Genomic DNA, 16,520 nt, shown 5'->3' on the forward strand with positions numbered 1-16,520 from the left:
TGGATAGATAAGCAATAGAGCACCATTTTCCTTTTTAGCTTGCGAAGTATGAAACAAAGAGAAACATTTTCCTTATTAATTTAGTAAGATTTTAATTCTTACTAAGGGTCGTTTTGTTCAAATGGATTACCACATTAGCGATTCAATACAAATTATTTTATCTCGTCTTCATTACAAAAAGGGGAAGTCGAACCTTCTTGCATTTTGCATTGAGTAAACATAATATTATCACTTTTACAGGGGTAGTACTAATTTTTATTTTTATTTTATTTGCAAAAATGTCACTGTAAAATATAAACACACCTTACCTTTATGAATTTATATTAAATGAAAACAAAGTTTTTTTTTTTTTTTTTTTTAAGATTGTGGAGATTGCTAATGTCCTGAACATTAGCATTCTTTGTGATGTGGATTAGGTTCTAACATCTCAACCAAGGGTCATGTAACTTAAGGGCACACAATGTGATAAATACACTCCAAATTTTGAATTTTGTGCTGAAAATACCTTCATATGCTTATTTCGAAGTTGAATTTATTGCACTTTAACGTGTGTCTTTCATGGTTTTAAATCTCATCCAAGTTGTCTCGGTATCGTCCATCAACAAGAAGAGTTGACAAGTTCGTGTTAAGGGATTTTTTTTAAGAATACTGATTTTCTAACTTAACTAATAACTAAAAAACTCACTGACAAAACATGTGCAAGAATCGTAGATTTTATCCCTCGAGGTATGTAATTGCACATATTTTTTGGGGATGTGCAATTGTGTATCCTGAGGGAAAACATCTATAGTTCTGACACATGCCACGCTAATGAGTTTTTGAGTAAGTTTGTCAAAATTGAGTTAGAAAATCATTACATTTTTATATAAAAAAATCGTCCAAGACAACTCAAATAATCCAGCTGTCTCATCTGAGACGACTCGATCTTGTTCATGCACGAGACAAGAAGTTAAAACAAGTTCTAAATCACGTTTACAAAACAACTCGATAAAACACCAACCCAATACAGGAATTGATTGACCATGCCCCAGTCCAATAACAACTTGAGCCCGGTGGACTCATATCTTACCTGTGCAAATAATCGTGATGTCAAAGTCATCTTTTTTTTTGTTTTTTTCCATCTTTCTGATCGAGTTTTTTCGATTGAATAATGATGTTCTGACGTCTCCTCTGACATACGCCCCCTGACATGACATTAGATTCTTTTTCTTGGAATGCACAAGTGCATATATTTATAAAGATTTACAGTTGTGTGTCCCGGAGAAAAATCTACGACTCTAACCCATGCCACATCAGGGGGCGTCAGAAAATCACGACTCTTTTCGATTGGACTCAATCGAGTTTGACACAACCCGTCAGCTCGACTTGTTCCGTTTCGAAAAAACGTGTTATTCAGTAATAAAACAAATACTTAAGGGTAAAAAAGGAAATTAAATAGAGAGTTGAGTGGAAACCACCAACTCTCTCGTCGTTCTTATCTCAAATTCTTGTCTGTATAGATTGTATTTTTGTTCTATTTCTAAAGACGCGGCACGCCGTAGGTGCTGCCACGGATTCCGTCTCAGAAACTACATCCAGACCGCCCATAAATAACCATCTTCACCTCCTCAATCTCTCCACCATTAAACTTCAAAGTCTCTCTCTATCTCAACCCTAAACATAACCAAACATCAGAAGTGATGGCACGATCAGTAATTTTATTAAAATGTTCTTCAATTTTAGTCATTTTGATGTACTTGTTCGTGTGTTCTTCTTCGGCTTCGTTCGCAAGTGGTGTTGAATTGGGAGGGAAAGGAAGGAAGGTAGGAGGTAGGATTGAAATCGAAGACGTTAAAACGAACAAAGAAGTTCAAGAACTTGGAAAATTTTCTGTGGAGGAGTTTAATCGAGAGAAGGAAAAAGAGGATGGAAGCAATGGCACTGTTGTATTTTCGGAGGTTGTTCGAGGGCAGAGTCAAGTGGTTTCAGGGATCAAATACTACCTCGAGATTGCTGCAGCAGATGGTGAGATTGACAAGATGTTTGATGCAGTTGTCGTGGTGAAACCATGGGTTCGAAAATCTAAACAACTAATCTCTTTCGCTCCTTCTAGTAAGAGGGGTTTGGGAGTGAGGAAGTTGTAATTTGGGTAAGTGGGGTTGATATGTAGCGAAGTTTCTGTCACTTAAGCTGTGTTGTTTACGTGAATGTTTGTGTTTTTGATGTAACAGTGAAATTAGATAAATAAAGAGTTTGTTGGTAATCAACTTCTACTTATAGCACTCTAATCTAATGCTAACAATACTCTAATATATAATTGCATAAATAGATTCTCATTTTTTTTTTAATCTTCTTTTTATGATTGTTTAATTATAAAAAATGATATTTAAAATTGTAGAGGATAAAAATTTTAGAATTTTGAACCGACTGATAGTGACGGTTGGGCAAGATCAGGCCAAATGATAAATATGAATAGAAGGGTATTTTTGAAAATGGGTAGCAAAGAAGAGACGATAAAATTGCAGGTATTTTGTATTCTTGATTTTTTTTTACAGGTCTTCAAGCGCTAGTGTCACGGCCGTGTTTTTTGAAAGTGAGGTCGTGTCATGCGACGCTTGCAATACAAGAGAACGGAGACAACACGAGATAAAGTTTGGAAGCAACTTTATTGATATAGTACGCAATTGCACGGAGTAACATGTTACAAAAGCAAATAGGGTGTGTTACAAACAATCAGTGATCTAGTACATGCGAAACGCCATATAGTTTGGGCGATGGCTCAATGTCAACGTGAGTGCAGACCAGGAATTGAACACAAAGATACTCTTCCTACAAAGAATACGGTAGGTCCTTCTTAGGTTTCCAGAATGAAACATCAAAAGTAGAGGTCAGTCATACTCTTTTATTCCAAAAATGTCACTAAACTAACAGATATGCCTTCGCACAAGATTAATGTAACTTCATATGTGAGCCTTACATGGATACTCCCGGATGCCTCTGGGGCGAGCTACACCTAACTCTAAGTGTCATAGTGTATGACCTTCATACCTAAGCCCATATAATACCACACATACTTGATCCATAAAACACAACCCATGGATGCTAGGTTTACATTCCACAAACCATACATTCGAGGTAAGTTGGGATCCTCGTGGGAGGCCAACAAGGTGGCTTGAGCTCAAGATATGTCCCTTATTCTTATTAGAGGGAGGCATTGATTTCTACTCTATTTTTCTTTAATATTAAAAAATCATTATCACAAATATTATATAGTTTTTCTTTTTTAATGTAAAAAACCACCCTCACACATTTGATCGACCAACATTTCATGACGAAATTTCTTACAAGTTATTTTTTTTACTTGTACTTTTTATATGCATTTCTAATAAATATTTATAGGGAAAAATACTAAAATTTTTTTTTTACTTTTAATTAATTATTAAAAAAGAAAGAAATTTTGGACATTATCATAACCAATTTAACACGCTGGCCTATCCAACAAGTTTTGAAGTCGTCAGACTATCTAGCATTTTCACGTTTTCTTACGTATTAACAAAAATGCCTATAGGTAGTACAAAAATACTTTACTTAGTAAGGTAACAAATATTACTAAGGGTTGTTGAACTCAAATAGGTTACTAAATTGGCAATCCAACATTGCAGCCCTTTATGTTTATTGGGAAATTTTTAGATTAAAACAAAAATATATTTTGTATTGGGCTTGATCCAAGGTTTTGAAAATGGATAGCTACTAAACCAAAATCCCAAATTTCCAATTAAAATTTAATTATAAAATTAATTTTTTTAAATTCTTTTTTCGAGGTTCATAGATTTTGTCTTCTACATCCATGTGGCATTGGATCATATTTTTAGATGTCAAAAGGTGAACTCAACGACCCTTCGCAAGAATTGAAATCTTGCCAAGTTAGTAAGACTAGCCTTACTCTTTTCAGTACTCAAATATAAACAAGTCTAAGAGGTTGGACATTCCAATGATTTGAAAAAATGTTGGACAATTCAATGTGTTAAATCGTTTTCAATAATTTATTAGATATTATTATTTTTTAATAATTAATTAAAAATGAATACTTTTTTTAGTAATTTCCTTTATATATATATATATAAATATAAGGAAGGGATCAACGGACAAATATTGGGACAAACATCCATACAACTTATAGTGATCGTTAGATCACAATAGATCTAACGGCGCAGATCGGATTGAGAAGTTAATAACCCACGTGTGATTTTTCTCACTTAAAAGTTTAAAAAATTGTAAATACCCCCCCCCCTCCGAACAAAGATTAAACTCATATTTCTCTCCTCTCTTCTCCTTCGTTTTGCCTTATCTAATTCAAACCCTAGCTCTAAACCAACATCAAATTTATCTCATCTCTTCTCTCTTATCCTTGTTTTACCTCAAACCCTAACCCTCTTCTTCTCTATTGGGACGACAACGACTCATTACCGTTTCAGCCATTTCGACGAAGAAGACAGAGACGTGCAGTCATTACGACTTACTCCATCTTAGTACTTACCTCTAATTCTATGGTGTCTTGAAAGTGTTCATGTTGAACAAGCTTTCAGTACAAACCACCATAGGAGAAAAACCATGGAGAAACCCTTAAAGAGTTCTAGAGCCTCACACATGACCCAAATTATTCAAGGTATGTTTTATTTTTGATTTCAGTGGATCAAGTAGTTTATTTAACTATATTTTAAATATGTTGGATTGTTTAGAATTAGTTGGTTTCTCTTGGTTATTGCATTATCGTAGCACCACTGATTCTTTGGGGTTGAATTGCCAATGTGGTAATCCATTTGAGCTCAACGATCCTTAGGTAGATTTTAAAAAATCTTACTAAGTAAGGAAAGTGTTTTTCTATCTGGTCTATTACTCAATTTCAAGAAAAGTGGAACTTTCAAAACTAATTTCATTTAAGGATCATTTCTCCTTATATAGAATTCAAGAAATCATTCAAACAAACTTGTAAAACAACCCATCTTTCCTTGTATTTGAATTGTTCTTTCTCTGACTGTTTGTTCTCGCAGGTTTCTTTGACCCACTAATGTGTCATGGGATAAAAAATTGTCCCTGAAGGCTGAAATGAGGTGCAATGATCCATTTAAGGATCATTTCTCCTAGCTATCTAAAAAACACTTATTTCGACTTCTTTCTTCTTTTTTCAAAATCTCATCATATCCCTACTTGTTATTATTAGGAAGGAATTTTACTCAAATACCAAAGACAAAAAACCGCTCACGAGCAATAGTTCTAGCAAATTTTACAATCAAGCCTAGCATTAGCAAGAACTCCCCCCTTGTAAGATCATGGAAATTTTAAAATTTGAATAAGAGTATCTTTAGTTCCATGGTTCCCCTTTAATTTTCAAGGAGAAGAAAAACAATGCAACTTTATATTTTTAAAAGAAAAATGTTGAAACAACATTAAAATGTACATCGATTCTCACATTGTTGAAGTGGACGTATGGATGAAATCATAGATTTTTCATCGAGATACGAGTGAAAGTATCTATAGTTATTTGTGTATCTCCACATCAGCACTGTGAGCATCGATATATATTTCAAGTTCATGTGATTTTTTTCAAAGTGATGGAGTGCAACCGGTACTAGGTGATGTGCAATTAGTTTATAATTGTTATTGTATCACGAATGTACCCCCCTCTCTCGTCCTAGGGTTAGGGTTTTATATCAAATAGGCGTTTGTTGAGTAAGGAAGAGTTCCCAAGTCCTGACTGCTCAGAGCAAGAGTCGATCGTCTCTCCTTAGGCAAAGATGGGTAGGAAACGCCAATTTTTGTTGCAAAATCCTGCTAATCTCTTCATTCATTTTCAATCCCTGCAAGCCCTAACTTCTTCTCCCTCTTTAATGGCTTCTTTTCCATTGCAATTTCAGGTATCTCTCGGGACTCCATGCACAAGAGGCGTGCCACTGGAGGAAAGAAGAAAGCTTGGAGGAAGAAGAGAAAGTAATCTCGTTCTCATCTCTTCTCATCTTATAATTCTTGAATCTGATCTTCGTTTTAGCTATAAGATCTGGTCTTCAAATCTTAATTCTTTATAGATTTTAACCTTTTTTCTTTTCTTAATTCGTTATTATTCGATCTGTTAATTCGTCATTCTTCAATTTCAGGTATCTCTCGTATTATATTTAATTCGTCATTCTTCTAAAACTTACAGAATTGCCCATCCAAACTCAGTCTAATGGCGAATCTGATATATATTTGAATAGTATCTCAGTTCTACCTTCAAGGCGAATTTGATTTTCCTCAAAATAAAATAAAATGAAACCAACCCTTTTGAGGATATTTCTAGATTCCCAATTTAACTTATCTTTACTATAAAACAGAGTGTTAAGCTCTTGTTCTGGAGTTACCCATCAATGCATTGTTAACTGTCACTAAAACACCCAAATTTCCTTGCCATTGGCACTTTTCATTACCTTGATTATGGAATTTGACGAGAACATATCTGTTTTAAAGGAAATTGTTTCGATTTTCGAAGAAAGGGTTTGTTCTATTTTCTTCATGAGGACGAACAACTATTCCACTGAAGCCTACAAGCTTGTGTTCTACTCTATGTAGTTGTCTTTTTAATTCTCACTCACCTCTGCATTTGTATTTTACTCATAGATTGTTCAACAGCTAATCAATGGTTTCAATTCATCTGAACTTTAGTTCCTTATTAGGTAACATTCCAATTTAAGTTGATGAAGAAGATAATTTTACTAGTAAGCAAAAAATTGAACATTTGACCATGTGTCATACCCGGATGTGGCCCACCGATCGATGCCCTCCACTTTCTTCAAATGTTAATCATTTTATTTTATTCACAAGGAGTAGGTAGCATTCATTCAGTCTGATTGACTATATGTATCTTCTTTTTTTTCATTAACATAATTGTTTTTTTGATTACCTGTTTTTTTTCTTCTCAAAGGTATGAGCTTGGTCGTCAGCCTGCAAACACCAAGCTCTCAAGTAACAAGACGGTGAGGAGAGTCCGTGTTAGGGGAGGTAATGTTAAATGGAGAGCCCTCAGATTGGACACAGGAAACTACTCATGGGGTAGTGAGGCTGTCACCCGAAAGACCCGTTTACTTGATGTGGTTTACAATGCCTCAAACAATGAGCTTGTTAGGACACAAACCCTTGTGAAGAGCGCAATTGTTCAAGTTGATGCAGCTCCTTTCAGGCAATGGTATCTTCAGCACTATGGTGTGGATATCGGGAGGAAGAAGAAATCAGCTGCGAAGAAGGAAACTGCAGAGGTACATTAAATTTTCTTAAAAATATTGTAACTATGTTTTCATCCATATCTCCTTTTGGATTAGTAAGACGATTTTTATAGGTTTTCCTTTCCAGAATCTTATAAATATGCTGATTTAAATACCTGTTTGGAGCTGTTGATAATTGCAACTATATTTATTTATTTGGGGGGTGGGGGGAGGTAAATGCCAAGATGTTATTAAGTAAAAGAAGGATGATAAAATTGAATGGCTTCAGACCTACCAAGAGACACTTTTAAATAACCAAAAACGTATACATGGGCCAACACAAGTGGGAAGTAAGAGCATCTAAATCTAACCCAACATATAAACAATGATTCACATCTAAATACTAACTCTCCAGAAAACACCCTTTGAACTTATCCGACATTTTGTTCCAAAGAAACAATGTCCCTTTAATGCCCTGGATAACCTCACTCATCTCGTTCTCATTATGTAAGACTCTTAACTCCCACGAATTCCCAGTGTAGTCAAGGTGAGTGCCTCAAGGTGGGGCAGACTGTAGGCACCATAATACGTGTGATGCGAGGCAATTTAAGTGAGGTGCACCAAGGGGTGTGCCTTGACTACGCCTCACTAAAAATGATATAATTTGTTTAATTAAGACATTAATTTTAGATTTGATTGTATAATTATTACATACAAAATATGATTTATTTGAAAGGTTCAATTTTTTACCATTAAAAGTATTGAATTTTACATTTGGTGATTTTTACTTGACCCAAGCTCGTTAAGGCTTAGTCAACTTAGGACCGATAAGGGTATAAGACTGGTCTAAGGCAAAACCTGGGTTTTTAGTGCACGGTTAGGGCTGAACCAAGCCTGACTGAACCCACCCATTGATAGTCGTAGTTGTTGTTTTGCCGTAGCAACAACAATCCATGTTGTTGGCCTGCTCTTATTTCTATTTTTTTACTTTTACTTCTTTTTCTTCCTTTATTCTTATTCTTCTTACTCCGCTCTACTTTACTATTCTTTTTTCTTCTTCTTCAAGTATTGACTACTTTAACTTATTTGTAAAAACTCACACTTATACATGTTGTACTTGTACTTATAAAAAAAATACATGTTATAATTGTTAAACATCTAGAATCCACCTTTCACTATTTAATTTTATAATTTTCTTGTGCCTTACTTTACTGAGTCTTACGCCTTTCGTCCTTAACGACACTGCATATTCCTCCATCTCCATGATCTCCAACAAATATTGAATGGTACATTATGACATACATTCTCTCTCTAGAATAAAAGCATCACAGAGCCAATGAGTATTGTTTATATCACCACCTGGATTCAAAACATGCTTACTTATCAAATATTGAAAGGAAGGACATGATCGGAGACTGACCATGTTGACGGGAACTGATCTTTGTCAATGGATTAGGATTTATCATTATTGAGATGTATAGTTTATTCCATATCATCTACGTGTTCATGGCTTTCTAATGTCTCCTTATTTTATGCATTTTATTAGGCTATCTAATGAGATCAAACCATATTAGTAAGCGATGGAAAGTAGCATGGATCCCCTGCGTCGCTTTTTTTCATGCCCTCTTTTGGTTCTTTTAAATGTTGATCATCGTAAGTGGCAACCTCCCCATTATTTGTGTCATTAAGACTGCTAATTTTGAGCTTATGACTAACAGGGGCAGGAGGGAGATGTTACTGCAGAGGAAACGAAGAAGAGCAACCATGTAGTCAGGAAACTTGAGAAGCGTCAGCAGGATCATAAACTTGATACCCACATTGAAGAGCAATTCGGTGGTGGTAGATTGTTGGCTTGCATCTCCTCTCGTCCTGGTCAGTGTGGTAGAGCTGATGGGTGAGTAGAAAAGAAAAGCAACCGTTACAAGTGACTTGTCTCTTTTCCTTCGGTTAATTATTTTCTTTCATCTCATTTATTTGTTGTTGTTTAAAACTTTATTTATAGATATATCTTGGAGGGCAAGGAGCTTGAGTTCTATATGAAAAAGATCCAGAGGAAGAAGGGCAAGGGTAGTGCTGGTGCTGCTGCTTAAACAAAAAAATTATCAGTTTTTTTTTTTTCTTCTGATTTCTGCTCATTGAGTTTTGGATGTGTCTGCTTTTGTTTTGTGTCTAGGAGGATAATATGTTATACAAGATTGTCAAAAAATTTCCATCCATCTCTGATTAACTAATAGAGATGAGAACAATTCAGTTAGGAGTCACCTAAATGCTTAGGTTTTTGTTCAATCTAATCCGTTTGTTTGCCCAATATTTGATTCCAAGAATGGTTTCTGGATGGATCCCCACTACATGTGGACTAAGTGGGCTGCATCACCTGTGTGCTGCACTTGTGTCAAGGACTTCTTCCTCTTTGTACCTACCATTCAAAGACCACAAACACCATTAAGGGTTGAAATAGCATCTCTGAAGAGGCCATTTCAGCATTTTTAACCCAATATCACCACACTATGTGACATATTTTACCTATTTTGATTTAAAGTTCCATATATTAGAAGTTTGAATTTAAATAACCCAAATAGTTTTAAATAAAAATGACAGAATTTAAGTGAATAAAAGTTTCTTTGTAAAAACCAATTGTCTTCTTCTATGCATTAGAGGATCAACCCATTGATGGTCCGAGCCTTTCAAGGGATTTGAAATGGAGAAGGATCCAGACGACTTGGCAGCTGAGACTGTTTTGAGTCCTATAGACAGGCTGCTTGCTGGGTTGGGCCACTACAAACTGTTGTAGGAACTGTATACCTAACATCTGGGCACCCTTGATCTCTTTCATGCCATGAGAAGGCAAACCCAGAAAAAACATTGAGAAATTATGAGTTCAGGGTGGGCCCGGGATCATATTGAAAGTCTCTTTCCCTAAGACAAAGAATAGAAGTGAAGTCATTTGGAGGGATGGGTTGAAGTTCTTTACTTCTCATCATCCTAAAAAGTTAGTTGAAAGATTAACGTCTGCCAAGGTTGGATCACTAGCTGCTGCTAGTGTTGTGGCTGATGGACCATTGCAAGGTCTTTAGATCCAAGAACACAATCAGGGGGCTTAGGGTTTGGCTTGGGCATGATATCTAAGAACTTGGTGTTTAGGACATCCTAATCTAACGTTGTGATACCAAAAGAATGGCTACTACTGGAACTCAGCACCAACTGCGAGTGACTTCAAAGCAAGTCTTGACTGGCCATTTTCAAATAGGGTGGTTTGTTTGAATAATAGGGGAAGAGATATGACTTGTATTTGGGAAAAAAACACACGATCTCAATTCTAACTCATTTCTTGAGGGATTCACTAACTAAAAAAGGCCCAACTAATTTGAACCAACTCTATCAAACCTCTCCTAACTATTTGGTCCATTCTTCTGCAAACTTAAAACCAGCTTGACAGGTAATTCTAACAATTTCAACAAAAAATAAGAATAAAAATCATTACCATTCTAAGCAGGTAATGGCTGTGCTCCATAAAATGTGTCGGTGAACCATCATACGATTCCGCACAACAAAATAAATATAGTTAATTAAATAAATAAATATGACCAAAAAAAAAGTTCATTCCTGGAGTGAACCAACTTCAAAACTGAAACCCAGATCTATAAAAAAGAGAGTTCAGAGTAACCAAAAGGAAAATAGGGAGAGTCTCTTCACATCCAGCAAGAGAAGACAGTCTTGCTGGCTGGTGTCAACAGTCTCACAAAGCAATGCAGGTGGTTTCACTTAATCCTTGTATTTCATCTGAGACATTTGGAACCCTGGCATGTCAAAGGAGGATGCAAACTTCTCGACAGCAACCTTCAGGTCCTCAATGTCCTTGTTGTTCACCAGGCCCTTGTTGAAGTCCTTCAAGAGCTTCCCATGTTCCTTCTGGATCTTCAGAGTGATTGTGACGGCTTGGTGGAGGAATTCGGCGATCTGCTCAAAGTCCTTCTCGACCAAGCCTCTTGAAGTCATGGCTGGTGCACCTGTCAACAGAGACCATAGGATGAGATGAACTACTGCAAACCTTATGGAACATATATAGTGTAGTTGGTCTAAAACAGTTTAAATCAGTCCAGATTTTTGAAAAGATAGTGTTTGGGTACAAACTTGGTTTCCGGATTTCTGTAGAATTATCGGGTTCGAGTACTCCTTGAAAAAGCACTTTTTTCAAGAATAAGAACAAGGTTCAATACAAACTTGGCTTCTGGATTTATGCACAAGCCATAATCCAAATCTGCCAGTGATCAAAATACCCCTCAAGTTTTTTTTTTTTTGGATAAGTAATACCCCTCAAGCATTTCTCAGGTGGTTGATTAATGATCCAAATGTCCACAGAAGCTGTTTTTCACCAAACCAACCAGGGCTATGGAAGTGCTCCCACAACATTGCCACAAAAAAATCAAGTCGAACTCTGCATTCTTATAAATGTGATTTCTTAGGAGCACTTCTATCAAAAGCAGAGCTGCGCCAACCATAGTGACAAAGTTGGGGTTTGGGAATAAGTCGGCAAGAGGAAGCTTTGGAAAAGGTTGGTAAAACATCGTATAAATTTATTAGTAAAAAAAATAAAAATTGTTTTAACTATAAAAAATGTGAAAAATATGTATTTTATACATTAAATAAAAAATAATACTTAAAATGCTAAAAGCAAAAAAAAAAGGTAAATTCCTAAAAGAGGGTATATTAATATTTCTAAAAAAAATCTATTTTTTCAAAAATTACCAAAAACGAATTAAGTTGCTGGACAGTCCAGTGTTTTAATCATTCATAGGGTATTTTTGGTAAAGCAATATATTTTAGCACATTAAAACTCTGGATGTCCAACGAATTAATTTGTTTTTTATCATTTTTGAATTTTTTTTTTGTAGTAAATATCAAAATATTTAACCCTCTTTTAGTGATTTTTTAAAAAACAGTCGATTAAATCATGATTAATTGTTTTTGAGAAAATCTTGATTTAATGGACAACTATTAAAATCGTGATTTAATCTTGTTATTTTTTGAAGCGATGCTAAATGGACACTGCTTTTGGCCAACGCCCCCGACACCCCTTTCTCTCTCCTGCCCATAGTGAAAAAGTCAAACTTTCTGATTTGATCACCTTGTGACATTCAAAAACATGATCCGATGCAATGGAGTTGTAGAGGACAAAATTACATGAACTTTCTATATAATTTTTTTTTTTTTTAAAGTTATTTTTCACCGTTGAATTTTATTTTTTTAAATTTGGGTGCTTGGTGGCCGTCCATTTTCAACACCTTGGATCAAGCACGAAAAACAATATATTTTTAATTTTTGTTTGCTTAATATGATATTTTCATGAAATCTAAAAGGCTGTGTTGTTGGATTGTCAATGTGATAATCAATGTGGGCCCACGACCTTTTTAAGATTTGAAATCTAAAAAAGTAAATATGTGGGCAGGAAGCAAGGGTGTGTGCCAAAAACTGTGTCCATTTAGCATTTCTCTATTTTTTGTCACTATGGTGCCAAACAAAGTGAGAAACTTTTAGGTGGATTACATGTAATTGTAGTGCACATGCTTCTCTCAAAAATTTAAACAATGCTACATTGCTCAGAAAGTTGGTGCTTACCAATTCGAACGCCTCCAGGAGCTAATGCACTGCTGTCCCCAAACACAGCATTTTTGTTCACGGTGATGTTGCATAGGTCGCAAAGTTTCTCAAATTTGTTGCCTGCAACCAAACATTTGGAAGAAAGTTCAAGAAAATTGAAATTTCATGTCTGCATACGTCAAATTCAAGAAACTGAGGTCATTCTCTCACCAGTCAAGCCAAGTGGTCGAAGGTCCCATAAAACAAGGTGATTCTCAGTCCCACCAGTGACAAGCTTGTACCCCTTGCTCATCAGGTAGTTTCCAAGTGCAACAGCATTAGCCTTGACTTGCTTGGCATAGGCCTTGAACCCTGGCATCATTGCCTGCTTTAGTGCAACGGCTAACGCGCCAATCTGGTGATTGTGTGGGCCACCTTGGAGGGACGGAAAAACAGCGAAGTTGATCTTGTCCTCAAAGTCATACACAGCATCCTCGGGCTGACCCTTCTTGGCAGGCTTAGGGCCCTTCCTGTAGAAGATCATGCCAGCCCTAGGCCCCCTCAAGCTCTTGTGGGTTGTGGTAGTGACAATGTCACAGTACTCGAATGGGTCCGCAGCTTCCTACAGGAAGCAAGATATATAAGACCGACGGGGGTTGAAGTGGAAACTAGAATTCTAAACTAAAAATGAAAGACAGATCAGTGCCAATGTTGAAGCCGCCAAAATAACCAAGTCTAGAATTAAAAAATATGCATCAAGTTATTGAAGAATCTAAAATCCCTTGGTTGAAAATGGATGATTTTTAAGCCCGACTTTTCTGCCTACTGTGCCCTTTTATCGGTTCTTGTGAAACAGTCTTCGTTCTGTCAGCCCACTTTGAACACTTAACAAAGATAGGTCGCGAAACTAGAACTCTTCCAGTAAAACACCTTACATCTTCAATGCTCCTTGGTTTAAGAACTTGAAAGGTTGTAAGGCTGAGAAGACATGTTGAAAAATTCAAAATGAGAAACCCATCAACTTCGAAGCCAACAACTGGTCTATCTCATGATCAATAGATCAGATCATATTGTGTGCCACCATAAACTTAAATCCATGCAACGTTCCTTCATAAGAACAATAATTCCACTACCCCATTGCCTGTTTGATAGTAAGCCATGAGGCAAGTCTCCCAACAGCATAATTCTTTGCCCGGTGCATAAGCCAGGAGGATTGGAATCAAAACTCAACTTGTCCCAGCTTGAACATCCTCAGTGATGAAATTTGAGATTAATCCATCCATATCAACATTTCGAGAAACTAGTTCTTGGGAATGACTTGGCAGGACCCAATCCCAATTTGAACCAGCTAAATCAATCCCTCTCAAACTAGTTCAAACAGATTAGACATCTTAGTAGCATAATTGATCAGATTTGAAAAATGGTTCTCCTTTTTCCTTGTTAAAAATTAGATTAACAGCTACTATATTCAGTAAACTGACTTTTATATGAAATAACACAAGTCATGTAAACATGCATAAAAGTAACACTGAAACAGATCTTAACTGAGGTGAATCGGCCCAGTTTTGCAAAATTGGGCCGAAGTATACAAAAGCCAACAGAGTCACCAGATCCAATTTATTATGGTTGGTTCACACTCTTCTGATCTCGTTATGACTCGGTCGAGTCAAACTGGGATTAGCCAAGTTTAAAACCATATTGTATGCACAAGAATATCACTCTTATAGAGAAATTCTATTGGCACACGGATTTTTTTACTTACAACACACCAATCTTTTTGAAAATAAACAGCTGTTTACATCATGGTTTTAAATCTCGTCCGAGACCGAGACGAATATTCCAAGTTGTCTTGGTATCTTCCACCAACGAGATGAGCTGACAAGTCGTCTCAAAGACATGGTTAGTTCTAATTCTAAGGCATTTTTTTAAATCTCCGAGACGAATCGGACTCGTTCATGGATGAGACGAGACATCAAAACGAGTTTTAAAACCATGATTTACATATAGTATGGTGTGTTACAAGTACAAGTCGGTGTGTTGATAGCAACTCTTTTCTTATATGAAGACTTAAATATGAACAAACCTTTCCAAGACCTAGATATTCAAATTCACAAGAATTCAGACAAATGAAATAAAACCTAAAAGCATAATAGAAAAACCACTATCTATCAAAACCCGTATCCAAATCTCCACAACCCACAAAAAATAAGCAAAACCCAGATCTAGATCTCCCAAACCCACCAATAAAATCAAATAAAAACCAGCATTAAAGACTTCCAAGATCAAGATCAAACAAATAAAAACCTAGAAAAATTAAATAAATGAGTACCTGTGCAGCAACAAGACCACTAATGTGAGCCATGTCACAGAGCAAGAGAGCACCACACTTATCAGCAACAGATCTAAACCTCGCATAATTCCAATCCCTAGGGTACGCACTCCCACCACAAATAATCAATTTCGGCCTAAAATCCATTGCTTTCTCCTCCAATTTATCATAATCGATGTACCCATTTGTCGAATTAACCTTATAAGGCAAACTTTCGAAGTAAATCGAAGTAGCCGAGATTTTCTTACCTCCAGAAGTATAATACCCATGTGTTAGATGACCACCAGAAGGAAGATCTAAGCCCATGATGCGATCATGAGGATTTAGAACTGCTGTATAAGCAGCGAAATTCGCTGGACTTCCTGAGTAGGGTTGAACATTAACACTCCATTTCGAAGAATCGAGATGGAAGGCTTGGAGAGCTCGAGATCTGCATAAGTTTTCGATCTCGTCGATGAACTCGTTTCCTCCATAGTAGCGATTACCAGGCATTCCTTCTGAGTATTTGTTGGTTAAAGCGCTTCCCAGGGCTTCGATCACAGCGAAAGATGTGAAATTCTCAGAAGCTATTAATTCGATTCCTCGACATTGTCTTCGTTTCTCCTTCTCGATTAGATCGAAGATCTCTTCGTCGACTGTTTGAAGAGGAGTGTTGCCCCATGAGTTTACAGGATCCATTTTTTTTTCGCAGAGAAGGGTAAAATGGTAAATTAACGACGTGGGAAGACGGAGAAGATGAAGAGGAGGATGTGAAAGAGTGGGAAGGTTTAAAAGACGTGTTGTGGTTGAAAGTACGTTAATACCCTTGTGGTACTTTTTTGTTTCACATAGTCGGTTAGTCGGTTGGGGGAGAAGCGTTAGACCAGGATATATCTATTGCCGCACCAAATATACTTTTTAAAACATCATCAAATAAGATTGATTGATGTATCACAAAGTTTGGAAAGGGAGGGGATAATCTTTCTAACTTCATTTAAAACATGAATCAACCAGTGAAAAAGCATGTATGGTTCCTAGACACACTTTCACATCAAGAAAGTGAAATATGAGGTACAATCTTGAGGTCACTCCAACACGACTCTTAAAACATATACTTGTTCTTGCTTTTTAATATGATTATTGATTTTGTAATTCAACCTAACAAAATAACTCAATAACTCATTGACGTGGTATGGGCAAAGAATCGTATATTTTTATCTTGAGATGTGCAGTTGTGTATCCCGAGGCAAAAATTTATGGTTCTTTGCACATGTCGTCGGTGAGTTTTTAAGGGGCCGATTGATTGCGCTTCTAAACGCAGATTTATCTTCATTTGGTCAAAAAGCGGAGTTTTGCAAATTTTTGTGTATTTGATTGGACTTTTAAAATCTGTGTTTTGAAAATTTTAACGCAATTTATCAATT

At 36.3% G+C, this 16,520-nt stretch overlaps 3 protein-coding genes across 3 annotated transcripts; 2 read left to right on the forward strand and 1 right to left on the reverse strand.

Moving 5' to 3' along the window:
- Positions 1-1,679: 1,679 nt before the first annotated feature.
- Positions 1,680-2,123, forward strand: LOC147401945 (cysteine proteinase inhibitor B-like). Its single transcript, XM_086444457.1, has one exon. The coding sequence runs from the start codon at positions 1,680-1,682 to the stop codon at positions 2,121-2,123; it is 444 nt and encodes a 147-aa protein (XP_086300583.1).
- A 3,500-nt stretch (positions 2,124-5,623) lies between these two features.
- On the forward strand, positions 5,624-9,519 carry LOC147401946 (small ribosomal subunit protein eS8). The gene is made up of 5 exons (XM_086443436.1): positions 5,624-5,778; positions 5,895-5,967; positions 6,935-7,265; positions 8,930-9,105; positions 9,214-9,519. The coding sequence occupies exons 1-5, from the start codon at positions 5,775-5,777 to the stop codon at positions 9,299-9,301; spliced, it is 672 nt and encodes a 223-aa protein (XP_086299562.1). The 5' UTR covers positions 5,624-5,774; the 3' UTR covers positions 9,302-9,519.
- A 1,156-nt stretch (positions 9,520-10,675) lies between these two features.
- LOC147401947 (serine hydroxymethyltransferase 4) lies at positions 10,676-15,887 on the reverse strand. Its single transcript, XM_086443435.1, has 4 exons — positions 15,118-15,887; positions 13,020-13,410; positions 12,828-12,929; positions 10,676-11,218 (listed from the first exon to the last, which is right to left on the reverse strand). Exons 1-4 carry the CDS (start codon positions 15,793-15,795, stop codon positions 10,974-10,976), a joined length of 1,416 nt encoding a protein of 471 aa, XP_086299561.1. The 5' UTR covers positions 15,796-15,887; the 3' UTR covers positions 10,676-10,973.
- Between the last annotated feature and the right edge of the window lie 633 nt (positions 15,888-16,520).

Source organism: Akebia trifoliata, chromosome 5 (assembly GCF_017979445.1).
Source record: "Akebia trifoliata isolate Shusen 1 chromosome 5, ASM1797944v1, whole genome shotgun sequence".
Taxonomy (NCBI): Eukaryota; Viridiplantae; Streptophyta; class Magnoliopsida; order Ranunculales; family Lardizabalaceae; genus Akebia; species Akebia trifoliata.

What these genes read in the sequence shown, in the direction of transcription:
- LOC147401945 (XM_086444457.1), top strand. Translation starts at nt 1,680, where the DNA reads ATGGCACGATCAGTAATTTTATTAAAATGTTCTTCAATTTTAGTCATT.
- LOC147401946 (XM_086443436.1), top strand. An exon ending in GCTTGGAGGAAGAAGAGAAA is followed by an intron (nt 5,968 to 6,934) that starts GTAATCTCGTTC and finishes TTCTTCTCAAAG; the next exon opens with GTATGAGCTTGGTCGTCAGC. An exon ending in CAGTGTGGTAGAGCTGATGG is followed by an intron (nt 9,106 to 9,213) that starts GTGAGTAGAAAA and finishes CTTTATTTATAG; the next exon opens with ATATATCTTGGAGGGCAAGG.
- LOC147401947 (XM_086443435.1), bottom strand. Translation starts at nt 15,795, where the DNA reads ATGGATCCTGTAAACTCATGGGGCAACACTCCTCTTCAAACAGTCGAC. An exon ending in GTGGTCTTGTTGCTGCACAG is followed by an intron (nt 13,411 to 15,117) that starts GTACTCATTTAT and finishes TGCTTCCTGTAG; the next exon opens with GAAGCTGCGGACCCATTCGA. An exon ending in TCCTGGAGGCGTTCGAATTG is followed by an intron (nt 11,219 to 12,827) that starts GTAAGCACCAAC and finishes CTCTGTTGACAG; the next exon opens with GTGCACCAGCCATGACTTCA.